This window comes from Conger conger, chromosome 11 (assembly GCF_963514075.1).
Source record: "Conger conger chromosome 11, fConCon1.1, whole genome shotgun sequence".
Classification (NCBI taxonomy): Eukaryota; Metazoa; Chordata; class Actinopteri; order Anguilliformes; family Congridae; genus Conger; species Conger conger.
Genome location: NC_083770.1, coordinates 37,010,089 through 37,024,205, shown reverse-complemented (window position 1 = coordinate 37,024,205; position 14,117 = coordinate 37,010,089). Strand labels below are relative to the sequence as shown.

The 14,117-nt window shown below is 41.0% G+C and overlaps 1 protein-coding gene across 2 annotated transcripts in view; it reads left to right on the top strand.

Moving 5' to 3' along the window:
• Positions 1 to 14,117, top strand: part of ksr2 (kinase suppressor of ras 2) — a 101,370-nt gene that overhangs the window by 52,984 nt on the left and 34,269 nt on the right. For both annotated transcript variants that reach the window (XM_061261807.1, XM_061261806.1), the window contains exons 7-9: positions 4,719 to 4,788; positions 7,396 to 7,479; positions 10,200 to 10,267. In XM_061261807.1, the coding sequence (XP_061117791.1) occupies positions 4,719 to 4,788; positions 7,396 to 7,479; positions 10,200 to 10,267 (222 nt within the window). The remainder of the gene's footprint in view (positions 1 to 4,718; positions 4,789 to 7,395; positions 7,480 to 10,199; positions 10,268 to 14,117) is intronic.

Sequence of the window (14,117 nt, the reverse complement as noted above, 5' to 3'; positions counted from 1 at the left end):
CAGATATCTCAGGTCCTGTTCTCTTCTCAGATTGGAGCCTCCTGGACATCGTATTTGTTTGCGTTTTTTTTTTTTTTTTTTTTGAGGGCCTTTGCGATGCCGGTACATTATTCAGTGAGGTTTGTTCCTCAAGTCCTCAGACTGTAGCTGACCCAGCAAGCGACATCACCAGAGCAGATTGTGATGTCATTCATGGCTCAACCCCTGATACGGTCAGAAAAGCACATTTCCCACACATATTCTGGCCCTAGTTAATGGCAGGTTTCCGTTTTTCATGAAATAGGTTTGTGATGAAATTAGTATATTTGGATAGTTGAGTTTTTACTTGTATATTCCTAAAGGAAGGATAATGTAAGGTTTCACCTGACAAAAGTGCATTGGTCTTCTCCCATCCTCCACATATGGTAGGTCATAGGGTAGTGATAGGTGACTTTTTATTATATTGGTCAGTACTGCTGCAGGCTATTAGAAAAAAAATCTAAAAGAAAGCAGATTTTACACATCTGCTTCCCATAGTAATAGTGATGAATGACTGGGTTATAAGTCTATGTCTTTGTGTCCTCTCAGGTTCATAATTTCAAGACTACCTTGTGGAGAATCTCATAAACTCTTCAAAGCATTCAGTTCATAGAGCTGGTTATGCAAATGTGTAGCTGCAGGAGGTATATTAAGGAACAAAATTAAGGAAAGAAAAAAACGTTGATGCCAGTAGAAATGGTTGTTAGTCGGTTGTTTAGTTTTCGTTTATGATAATTGTTGACCTTTTGTACAGTTTAAATTCATCAGTCATTTGCATTAAGTATATCATTGGTTGTCAGTCAAAATGCAAATGTTATTCGATGCCAGTATTTCTCCAGCTATATTTTATACAGTCATTATCTATTATTTAGCACTTGACTTAGCATTTGACTTGAAATGTGAACAAAAGAGAGCCCATTTGAAAGGATTATGTGCTTGTAAAAGCAAAATTAGGATAAAAGTATATTAATAAACTAAGCATGCTCATTTAGTCTGATGTGTCTCATGTGATGGCATTAGAGTACACTGTAAAATGTATTATGCTGTTTTACAAAGGTTTAAAAGAGTGAATAGTTGTCATAGAAACAGCACATGCTGTATAACTCCATCTAAAATCAGCAAGATGTCTCACGATCGCCAGAAACAGAGTTTGACGTTAACCCCTGAGTTGTCTTCAGTCCTCAAGTGTTCTTCTAGCCTGGTTCCCAAAGGACATGACACATATTGAAGGTCAGAGCTCGGATTTGAACTACATAATTATCTACGTGCCCTTTAGTGCATTTGGTGGCATAACCAGCCCTTTCTAAACCTACCTGTAATCATTCCTTTCACTCATTGGGGACTTCCTGCATGATGCACGTCCTCGATGCCAAGGCAACAAGACGTGTTTGCAGAAGCTGGAGTGCCGTTCTCATTTCCTCCTGTATTTGGTGACGCGATATTGAAATGCTATTCTGTGAGCATAGACCTCATGGGATCCACCCCCACAGTCGGCATCAGGGATGCTCAACTTTTTCCAGAAAGGGCCAGTGTGGACACAGGTTCCAAACAAACGGTTACACATCTGATTCTCCTAATCGACCAGTCTTTGCTAAGGACCTTGACTCATAGAATCTTGGGTTGGAACAAAAGCCTGCACCCACACCGGCCCTTTCTGGGTAAAACTGAGTATCCCCGGTCAACAGGATCCTGCTTTCCATCCCTCTTCAGCGGAATTGTGGCAAGCCAACATCCCTGGAATGATGGAAGTCAGCAATTAGACCGGGGAGGAAGTATTGGGACTCGTTCTTAATTAAGAGGAAGTGATGCGAGCCAGAGAGGGCGACCAGAACGGCCAGCTTGTGGTTCCCTGGCGCCCCAGGATTGTCATATCCATTTAGCTCCATTTGAGTTTGTGCTGCAGTGGGCCTGTGAGACCGAAAGGTCTCCACGCTGGCCCCGGAAAGCTCCGCAGAGGTTGCTGAACAAACGTGGCTGCGACCATATCTGGGTCCACCATGTTTGGGCGTCAACACAGGTGCCCAAAGAGTTATGCGAAGAGCGTAACATATCACCGCTGCTTCATATAGGGTCCGCCTCTATTCAGTTTTCATATGTGAGTAGTTGCCTTACATTTTGCGGCATATTTTATGTGGTTTTGAGCAGCTACAACTCCATTCAAATCCATTTTAATAGTATACTGCTTTTAACAAGAGAATTAAAACTGGGCGGAGACCAGTCCTGAACCCTCCAAAAGCAATGAGGTAAGAGAAAACCCCCTGGTGGGAAGAGGAAACACTCAAGCGGTGGCAAGAAAAAACTCCCCGATGAGAAGAAATCTCGGGAGGAACAGCCTACCAAGTCCATCCTCTGCTGGCCGGCCCAGTATAAGGTAGAAGAAGAATAGATTACAGGGATCATCATTAGAAAGTGCTCCATATGCAACCAGTTGCATAAGCGTTAGCTTCTGTATTATGCATTTGAGCATTGTCGATTTTGCTGCTTGCGCACCTCCAGAAACAGGAACATTATTTGGTGTTCCCTTATGACATGCACAATATTTTCATTTTATCAAATTCTCCTGATATTTTAAGAATATTACAATTTACAATTTAGCAATTTGGAAGGATTTTTAGCCATAGTGTGTTTGTGTTTGTGTGTGTGCATGTCAGTGTGCATGTCAGTGATGTGCGTGTGTGTGTGTGTGTGTGTGTGCGCGCGCGCGCACGCGCACGTGTGTGTAGGCATCACCATAGTAACCATTTTCACATTCAGGGGGAAGGTGTGCAGCTGTAGAACTGGGCACAGAGACCACAGAGCCAGTCTTGCCCAGAGCAACATGAAGCCTCTCATCTCTGATACTGAGGATGCCCATGGGGGGGGATGGGTGGGTGAATCTGCGAAGGCTCCTTCCGCTTTCACATTAGCGCCTTCATACGAGCCGGGAACTCAACGCGATTGCTGCCTGACGTTAAGAAATGACATTAAGAAATTCTCACGGATTTCCCGGGCTGCACTGGGAACATAAAGGAAATTGACAGTACGTCACATTGTTAGCAATTCAGGGAACAGCCGAAGAAAGGGGGAAATTATCATCCCCTTGACGGTGTCTTCAGCGACAAATTGGTCCCTTGAATGAAGGAAGGCCCATTGAATGTGTCTTCTTTCGCTCGTGTGGGTGTAAGAGATATAGAGGAACGTGCAGTGCCTTTGCGCTCTCACACAAACTTGATGTGCCAGGCCCTGAGGGCTTAGGATATACACTGCAAATGAAAGTGAATTAAATAATTTATAAAAACCATGCCGAGTCTATTTTGATGAGTATAGCTCTGTGACTGAGGGTGGGAGCAGAATAAAGGAGCCCCTTTCTCTCAGTGTTGGTACAGACCCGTGCAGAAGCATGAAGACCCCTCTCCCCAGCCAACCACACCCACACTGTCCACATTCTGTAGATCGACGCAGGCGTGCTCGTTAATTTCAGAATGCATCCGGCGCCATTGTATGTGCAACTGTTACCAAGGGACCTGGCTCACCTTCTATATATCATTCCAGCACTTTCTATAATGCCAGAAAGGCTTTATTTACTTTCTACTAGCTTCAGGAACGGTAAGGGGTCCACCTGCTCCGCATATCAACTCTCCTCGCCGGTGGGGTCTATTCTACTCCCGTTCGAGCATTTACACCCCCCCTCCACCCCTCAGCCAGGAGGACACGCAGGAATGAGTGGGAAAACTACACACTGTTCGTAATTTGGCTGGGGGGGGGGGGGGGCAGGGAGGTCAGCGCACCCACATACTCCACCACACACGAGCAAGTGAATCTTAATTAAAGTATCGAGGATGTTTTTCAAGAGATGAATGCCCTTTCCCAGTTAACGAGGCACCAGATCCTAAATCTGATTAATGCCTGACTGGGTCCGTTCCAGATTTTATTGGGTTACTCGCAATTTGAGCAATGACTCCGGAATTACGATTGCATTAATTGTCGATAATTAGCTCATGTTAAAATAGCAGAAAAGCCGAATTGCATTTCGAATGGGGCTGGAGTGGGATTATTGGCCTGTATGGATTTTCTGTGTTCTGCGTGTCCTTTTCACCGGTGTTGCCACGTGATTGCATATCTGTTACAACACCCGTTCAAGACTCCCTAATACAGCACTGTTAAGAGTGCTGGGATATTCTTGGAGTGGAGAACATTGCCAGAGTAACACATGCCACACATCCATCCATTTGAGTTTGATTGGGCCCGGGCTATTTCAGCTCATTTATGAGTGGTTGCATCTGTGTACTTGCTGGATATAAAAGGGATTTGGAGTCACAAGATGAGATTTCAATTTCTATCTAGAGGGCTGGTACATTCAAGGGTCTCAAGAAATACACCCGGTTTAATTTATAAATTGAACATAATATTTTCCATTCAGGCCGGATAAAACTGTATTATCATTGATCGGAGAAAGGCCACCCCAACATTTGAGGAGACTTGTAGTCATTATGAAAGGTATTTACCAGCTGAAATGTCAGTCAACGCAAAATCAGACTTTATATTGGAACGATCAACATTTTCACATTGTGTGTTGCCATTTCAGTGGGAGACGTTCGACGCCTTTTGTTATGTTGGAGCTCATTTCATCCGTTGGAGAGAAGACCCATGCCTGACTGACGTTCCCTCTTATGTGATTTGTGTTCTTTCCTCCTTTCTCTCGTTCCTGTTGTTCTCTGCAGACACACTCTCAGTGCCTCGATGGTCTCCTCAGATTCCCCGTCGAGACTTGGGAAATTCAATAAAACACAGGTAACATGCTGACTGAAAGGGTGGGAGGGGTGAGAGGGGGGTGGGGGGGAGGTCCTCTCCTTTGACAAAATGTCAGGCCAATTAAACCGCCTGCTTACGTCGATCATCACCGCTCTCGTCCCGCTGTCTGAAACCCTCGATGGCTCTAAATGCCAGTGATCTCAGCGTGGTAATGATGTATTATAAAAAGGGGGAGGGGGGTTATAAAGATTCCTGTATCGAGGCGTTGCGTATGGATGCTACGTCAGTCAACGTGACATTAATGTTTGACATTCCGCCATTTAGCAAGACTTTTTTACCCAGCGTAACATACGCAGAGTATATTTTTACATTCATCACATTCATACAGCCTCATTTTACACGAATGCAATTGGGGTTAATCACCTTGCATAATGATAACGCTACAGTGGCAGGGTGCATAGCAACCTGTAAGTCTGGCCAAGTTTTATGTCCATGATACTACACGGCTGCTCTACTCAGAACTCAGAACTCAGCACTCAGCTTTAGTATTGTCAAAGGGCTGTTTTTTTTATAAATGTATGTTGCCATTTAGTTTTTTATATGCTGATGCATATCATGGAACACATTGCCACTCTGAAGTTGTTGGTTCAGAGTAGCCCCCTCAGTGTCTACACAGCTTACAAAATGTTCTTGCAAGGTTAATGGAATTTGTACATTGCAGTAAAATTGTGATCACTGGGTATCCCTAGAGACTCAACACTATATACAGTCCCCTCCAAATGTATTGTAACAGCAAGGCCAATTCCTTTTTTTTGCTACACGCTGAAGGCAATTGAGTTTGAGGTCAAAAGATGTACATGAGATACCAGATCCTAATTTCAGCTTTTATTTCCTGGTATTTTTATCTAGATTTGTTAAACAACTTAGAACTTATCACCTTTTGTATCAGAATCAGGTAGTGGAACGTGTGACTGACAGGTGTTTCTTGTTTCCCAGATGTGTCCTGTTAGAGTGATTGGTTTAACAGTAAATAGTTCTGAATGTCTACTCTTGGTTTAGCCTGTGAAGACTGAATTTGTGTTAGAAAAGGTAAACCAACATGAAGACCAGAGAGCTGTCTTTGGGAGAAAACCAAGCCATTATGAAAAAATTTGGTCGTCTGATACCAAAGGTGCTATATTCTAAGTATTGAAAAGAAAAAATAAAAGCTGAAATTCTGAACTCTCATCTTGTGTTCCAATACTTTTGGAGGGGACTGTATTTGAGGTGTATCATATCTGAGTACACTATTCAGAAAAGCACAGCTAATGGACTGTATATAGATACAGATAGTGTAGTCTCTATAAAACCCCTTATGCATTACATGTGGATTCATTCGGTTTTCTCAGTTTAGCATTTTGTGGAGAGTGCTGCAGGCTTTTAGTGATGCCTATTGAAATGCCGAGCTTTGTCGTGACCCAGGTTCACTGTGTTTGCTTCTGGACGCCGTCTTTCTGAAAAGACTCCGACCACTGAAATGAAAAGCTTGGAGAGGTAGCCTAGAAGGAGTGCTTTTTCGCTTTTGCTTTTGCCGCTGAGACGTCACGCACCCCCGTAAGAGAGGACTGCATTAAATGCTGTTATGGCTGGAATGAGGTGAGATGGTGGGTTTAATGAAGATATTTTGAGTCTGTCAAGCAGCATTAGTCATATTCTATTACCTGTGAGTCCGTGCTGCCCATAACTCAGCAAGGGATCGCAAACAAATCTGTGTTCCTCTCTCAGCTCCCGGCTACCACGGAGCCAGAGAGGCGAAATGTGTTTATCCCTAGGCACTCTGTAAATTTGCCTGCTAGGGAGCGGGGAAAGAGGCTGGGGCACGGTCTGCATTCTCTGGGCCCGATAGCCGTGATTACAGCGTCTCTGCTCTGATGAGGCACTGCGGCTTTTGTCCTGCATCGTCCTGTGGTGGGGCGTAGCGCAACTGCGCGGTCAGGAAGAATTGAAAAGCAGGAGGGCCCAAATTGAATTACTGCGTTTGAGATATTACTGGATATTACTGGATATATATGGAGAACAGGCTATCTTTTGCAAAATACAAGGTTATTTATTGTGTGTGTGACTGTGATACTTGTGATGATGAGCATGTGACTTTTGGTCACAAATGGTAATCATTGTATTAAGCAGCCCTGGAATTCTCCATATGAAGCAGACAAGACCTGTTTCTTTGTGTGTTTTTTTTACATTCAAACAGAAGCTGCTTTTTTTTTTGGGGCACTGCGGCTTTTGTCCTGCATCGTCCTTTGGTGGGGCATAGCGCAACTGCACGGTCAAGAAGAATTGAAAAGCAGGAGGGCCCAAATTGAATTACTGCGTTTGAGATATTACTGGATATTACTGGATATATACGGAGAAGAAGCTATCTTTTGCAAAATACAAGGTTATTTATTGTGTGTGTGACTGTGATACTTGTGATGATGAACATGTGATTTTTGGTCACAAATGGTAATCATTGTGTTAAGCAGCCCTGGAATTCTCCATATGAAACAGACCTGTTTCTTTGTATTTTTGTTTTTTTTACATTCAAACAGAAGCTGCTTTTTTACTTCAACCACACTGAGCAACTGTTTATTGTTGTTAATGTTCCTCTCTTTTGTCTTTCTGCAGATTTTCCACCAAGTACTGGATGTCTCAGACATGTGTAGTTTGTGGAAAAGGCATGCTGTTCGGACTGAAATGTAAAAACTGCAAGTACGTCTGCACATTTCCAAATGTACCAACATCTGTCATTTTCTTGCCTTACATATCTTTTTTGTTTGTTTCTTTGTTTGTTTATGTGCAACATATTGCATTCTAGCCAGGGAGGAATTGATAGAGGAAGCATCAATGGCTCATTCAGTGATTCCAATCCGAGCTTTCACCCTGCATAAAACTGCCTGTGGGTGTCCAAACTATGTCCAAATCGGCACACTGTCCAAATATAGAGTATACAAGTTGTGTTCAAGTTCTATACTCAAATATGAACATTATTTGCTCTGATTTTAAGGAGGAAGCTATAGGTTATGTAGCTATAGCTACAGTCATTCTAGGCTTCAGTACCGTGCCTGGTGAGGGCTAACAATGTATTAGCCATGTTCTGCTAATACAAGGCTACCCTGCTGTAAAATCTAGCTATGCCAGCTTGACCAGCTTGAAAATTGAGCTGGTCAAGCTGGTCATAAGCTCATCTAGCTGGATATGAGCTGGTCAACCAGCTAGGGCTGGTAGCTGAGTTGGGTGACAAGCTATCAGTATGAAACATACTGTAGCTGGTCTAACCATCTCAAGCCAGGAGCTGTTCTGATCCTGTCAACCAGCTAAACCATGTTGATCTGGGAGCGGGTCTGAACTAGTCGGCCAACTACCTGTTTTTTTTCCAGCAGGGTACTCAACAGCACGTCATGTGAGCCACAGTGTCTGCAGGTATTTGCTCCAGACATGCACTAAACCACTCGATTTCACTCATTATCTTTCCTCCTTGGTTCAGGAAGTAAGCTCGTTCGTTAAATCGGGTGTTGCAGTGCATGTTTGGAGCAAATACCTGTAGACATTGTGGCCCGCAGGACCAGAAGTCGAGTAGCGCTAATATACTATCCCTTTTATTAATGCCACAGTGGTTCAGTGCAAGTTGAGAAAAGGGAGCTCATCTTGTTTTGATTTATTTCTGTATTTGCCCTTACGTTTGCCCTTACGAAACGTTCATGTACCTTTCATGGACATTTTTTTATGTTAATTGCTGGTTTTAGAATGTCAAAAGAGCTCTTGTCATAATAAGCAAAGTTGGAAATGATTAAATGAGTGGTAATTATCTATATAATTTAAAACAAATCATTTGAATAAAATGTGTAATTACTGCCAATTAATCCGAATACATTGTGCCATTTTGACATCAAGACAATAAATTGATGCACACTATGTACCTATTAATGCATTTCAGAAAGCATTCTTTACAGCTAGTTCACTCCTGCATTAATTTCCACCCACATTAACTGTGGCTGATTAACATATTGTTTTAATCTAATGGCTTTGGACGTGTATTTATACCAATGGTATGCTGATTCTTAAAGGAAATGTATTGGGTCTTAAAGTGTATTTTGTATGTGGCGGGCAGAATTTTGTAGGTTTCACTTTATATATATTCATATTTTTGTCAGTGACATTATAACATATGTATTACTTTTTGTTTACTTTTTTGTTTTCAGGTCAACTAAATACACCTGTTCTGTTTATTAGACCTTCATTTTGCATACTGTTTGTCATGGCCAATTAACATGTATTTTTGTACGAATATATATACTGCGGGTACCCTTAATTAATACTCTGTTCTGTATAAATTATACCAGTAATATTTATTGATATTCTTCTTTGATTCCTATAACAATTAAGCAGATATAAAGTACATTCTGATAGCAAGAATTATGAAAGCATACATTGTCATAAAGAAGCTTTATACACATAATTTGTTTTACCAATTTTCAACATTTCTTTCTCTCAGGAGCATAGTTTAATTCTCAGACCCAACAATAAAGTTAACTATGAGAGCATATCAACAGATTTCAGCAGATATGACATCACAGATATCATTCCACAGATATGTGTGAAATCAGTTGAGTGTGCCTAAAAGAGAGAGTGAGCTTTAGACTTGGGGCAGCAGTTTAATGCGACCGTTTTCCGTGGGATGTTTGAACATCAGAAGGAAAGAGCGCCCACGCATTGTCCCTGCTCACAGCGCTGTGTATGTGAGAATAGCGATAAAAAATTGACTCCAAATAGGATCTTCCCTCTGGAATTTGGTCCACTGTGCACTGTAGCATGCATTCTAGGCCTCTGGCTTGCAGCAAAGCAGTTTGGATAGAACTGTCCCTGGGTTAAACTCCATTTTATACACATATACTGTACATATTGTGCTATCTGGGGGCTCAGGGCTGGTATTTCCCTTTTTTTTCCTTCCTGTCTGTTACTCTGTAAATTTCTTTCTGACAAACGTTACATTTCTATTCTAAATTCCTTGCTATTATTTTGCGAGCTAACATTAGTTAATAGCCTAATGTTTTATTTCCTTTTGGCGATGGTGAGCTAGTGAACTTTTCTTCAGCTGCAACTAAAACACTTTTTCTTAGCAACAGGGACTATTTCATTTCTCGTTTCTATACAAATAATTCATTGTCCATAGCTACATTAGTTTGGCAAGTTAGCCGTGGTATAAGCAGGATAATACCCTATGAACGATTTAGGAGCTGGAAAACGGTGGACACCACCCTGTTGGGTGGTTATTTCCTCATAACTTGTTCGTATGGTGTTATCCCTGACGTAATAATAACAATTACAATACTTATTGTATGTCTGTCCCTTTATTTTCCAACCAGAGTCCATCCCAGAGTCTCAGGGCCAGTGCATCGGAGTGATAGGATATTTCTCTGTTGTTTCTGTAGGTTGAAGTGCCACAACAAATGCACCAAAGAAGCCCCGCCTTGTCATTTACTGATCATCCACCGTGGAGGTAGGGAGTCAAAGCAACTGCCTGAACACAATCAACATTCATCCTTAACTTTGTCTTTGCAAGTAAACGCGAATGTTGCACTTTTCTTTACAATTTCAGCTTGGCACATTCGTTTCCGTAACTCTTGCTTTTAGTTGTTAGGCAAAGTTAAGGATACGTGTTTGAATCCACGCCAGTGTTCTTGATATGTGCTCCCCTGCTGCTAACACACATTATGTTCATTAGATTTCATTACATTTAGCCATTCTTATGCAGAGTACCCTCTTTACATATAACCGATTCATCCAGCTAGATATTAGCAGAAGGAATTTGGGCTGATTGCTTTACTCAAGGGTAGGACAGGAGTGCCTCACTCCGGAAGAGAATCCACATGACAAGATATGGTCCCAGGTCTCTGAAGGTTTTTCTACACCTCGCACATATAGGAGAGATCGGGGTCTGTTGTGACACGGAGTCCATTGCTATTTCATCATTTTGCCCGACCAGAAACAAAATAACCTGCTGTAAATTGCATTGCACCCCCCATACATGTCCTCTTTCAACAGACCAGTTTCCTGTCAATTTTGTGCTCAGAACATTGCGTAACAATCGACCCTCTGTCACAACAGACCCTGATCTCCCCTATTTATTAGGATGTGTCAGTGCGAGCCATTTGAGATGTGTTCAATCTTACCACAGTATGCTCCACCCTTAATTAAATGCTCAAGAGCATTTCCAGCACTGTGGGCAGTCAGTAGTTTTAGCTTTTAATGAGAAGGTTTCATGAAGTTACAGAGATTAAGTTATATATATATCGATAAAGTTATACAGTATATTTTTCCGATAGTCTGTTTGCAGTTGGCAAAATTGGGGAAAATAATTGGGGAATACAGCATAAATAGTAATAGAAAACAAGAAATTGGATTAAGGACAAAATCCTGTGTGTTTAGTCAGTTCGGGCAAAACATATGACTATTTATCAAATTCAGCTATTACAGCAGTGCTGCACAAACCTACTGAATACTCGCAATGGGCCTTCCCACCATGAGAGATGCTCTGCTATTGGGTCAGTTGACTTTTAGCAGTGGAGTATGGTGCAATATCGAGCAATTAAGATTTGATTTGTTTTTTGGAGAGAATCATGCAGGGGGAAGGCATTACACAACTTTATCATGTCGTGCAAAAAACACACAAGAGATTCACAGCATGCATGCATTTCCAAATATTGTTTGTCGTGTGTGAACAGAATGAATGTATTAGAACAGATTTTTATTGTGTATAGCTTATCCTATATTGATATATAGGATCATTGGGGTTAAAATTTTCAATTAGTGTTTCCATTTGTTGTTTTGTTACATACAGTAAAACCAGTATTTCTGAAAATAATGTCACAACATTGCCCATTTTAATTAGAAATATTTACTTTGAAACTCTTATTTTAAAGACCCTCTCTTGGACATCATGTTAGAGCATTCAGGAGTCATGTTGTCAGTGTTGCTGACTTTCTGACAGCTACAGAATAAGAGGCGACGTAATAGCAGCTTGTGCACTGTTGAGAGAGAAGAAAAAACGACCTGCCTCGCATTCTCAAAAGTGAAGAGTCTGGGGGCATTTGGAATTAAATTTAACCTGCCCTTTGATTTACATTTATACAAACACTCAAACAAACATCACTTTCTGGAAGCGTGATCTGTTTCTCAGAAGGGACTGCATCTGAAAATATTAAAATTAACGAGGTGTAAAAAAAGAAAATGCAGTGCCAGGCCTTTTCTCAAACCACCTCTTGCCATATTCAGTCACGCTTACATAAAATGTTACATATAAGCTGTGATTAAAAGTTTGATTTCAATTGCTTTGGAGAAAAAGCTGTGCTGTCACCTTTCATGGCAGTGTATTTAATCATTTCTTACATAACATGTGTTATTGTCTATCTCTATGGAAATGGCATACTCTTTTACCACAAGAATAACTTGCATGGATTTCCTGTGTTGGACCACTGTCCGATCATGCTAACATGCATGTTACATTATGTTGTTCTGTTTGCCCTCATTGTGTGGCAAACACAAGGTCATTCTGACTATAGAAAGCAGTAATAATATTCTGGAACTCAGCTGTAGTATTGCTTTAAATGTTATGCAGTAAGACTTCTATGAGATGATAACATCAGCAAGCATAGTTAAAAGGACAACAAATAGACATTATATACAGGTATAAACCTTAACAGAAGAATCGATACATGGATATGTTTAGTGCTTATGTTATAAACAATAACGGAATTGTTTGTTAAGAATGCTTGATACTTTGCTTAGCACAACATGTACTACACATGTACTCAGTGACCACTTTATTGGGTAGACCTGTGCACCAGCTTGTTAATGCAAATATTTAATCAATCATGTGGCAGCAACTAAATGCATATAAGCATACATACATGGTCAAGAGGTTCAGCTGTTTTTCAGACTAAATGTCAGAATGGGGTAGAAATGTAATCTAAGTAACTTTGACCGTGGAATGATTGTTGGTGCCAGACAGGGTGGTTTGAGCATCTCCGAAACAGCTGGTCTCCTGGGATTTTCACATACAACAGTCTCTAGAGTTTGCAGAGAATGGTGGGAAAACAAAAAACATCCAGTAGCAGCAGTTCTGCAAGCAAAAACACCTTGTTAATGAGAGAGGTCAGAGGAGAAGGGCCAGACCGATCAAAGCTGACAAGTTACAGTAATGCAAATAACTACACAACGTGCACATACAGCATGCCAAACCTGGATAGGCTACAGCAGCGGTAGACCTATAAGTCTAATAAATACCTAATTAAGTGCTCACTGAGAGTATACTGTAACTATTTTGAAAAAATTTTAAATGCTCAAACGTATGAAAAGCATTTGGGAAATATTCATCTGTTGGCTCATTTCAGATAAGGTTTTCATTTTGAGTTTCTAAATTGCTCTGCTCACATTTGTTCAGCTTGAAGGTGTTTTTATGAAACATGGACAAGTAGTTTTTTTTTTTATTTATCACACTCTGACAGTTTTGACAGTATAGACAGTTTTGGTATTTAAAAATCTGTGTCCTTCTCTGTCAAGAATTACTTTAAAGATGCTTGGACCTCTTTGAAAAACAAAAAATGAGCCAGACAGAAGTCAGAACCAATTAATTCTTTAGAGAAAAAAATAGAATGGCAGTAATTTTAATATGCGTATCACTCCTTGTCACCAATAACTGTCAAGAAACAGGTAACCAAAATGGAGTGTGTTTAGACCTGGTTCAGTTGTCACACAAATCTGAACATTGCAGAAGGAAGGCCAAAAAAGAAACTGTAAAAGAGCAGTGGTTTGTAAAATGGCCGCCTTTCTACGTGCGATAAAAGGGTTGAGCTCATCCGTTGTCCTCTGCCGGAGCCCTCCGCTGAGTCAGGACCGCACAGATGAATAAAACGTATTTGTGTTTCAAGAGGTCGGAGGTGTAATGAGTGGGCCACAGGATAGCTTATACAAAGGTAGCAGAAGTACAGTCCTGATTATGACGGAGGTCTGAAATTAATACAGGCGCTGGTGTTTGGAGAGTGGAATTGTGGGAGTATGTGAGGGTGGGGAGAAAGAAGATCAGATGCAGGAACTCGCAAAGAAATGGCACGAAACAGGGTGGGAAAGTTCTTCTGTTGCCAATCAGCTGTATTTAGGAGCTGTCAATCAGTGATACAAAATCCTTACAGCAGCTTTCCTGTAGAAAGCCATAGATTGACACATATTGCAGATTGAAAAACATTGGTCTACTTATTTCAACTTTTAATAATTTTAACATTTAAAATTGTTGATAAATATATTTACTGTACTTTTTAGTGGAGCATGAGTGTTTCTATTAAGCACATCAC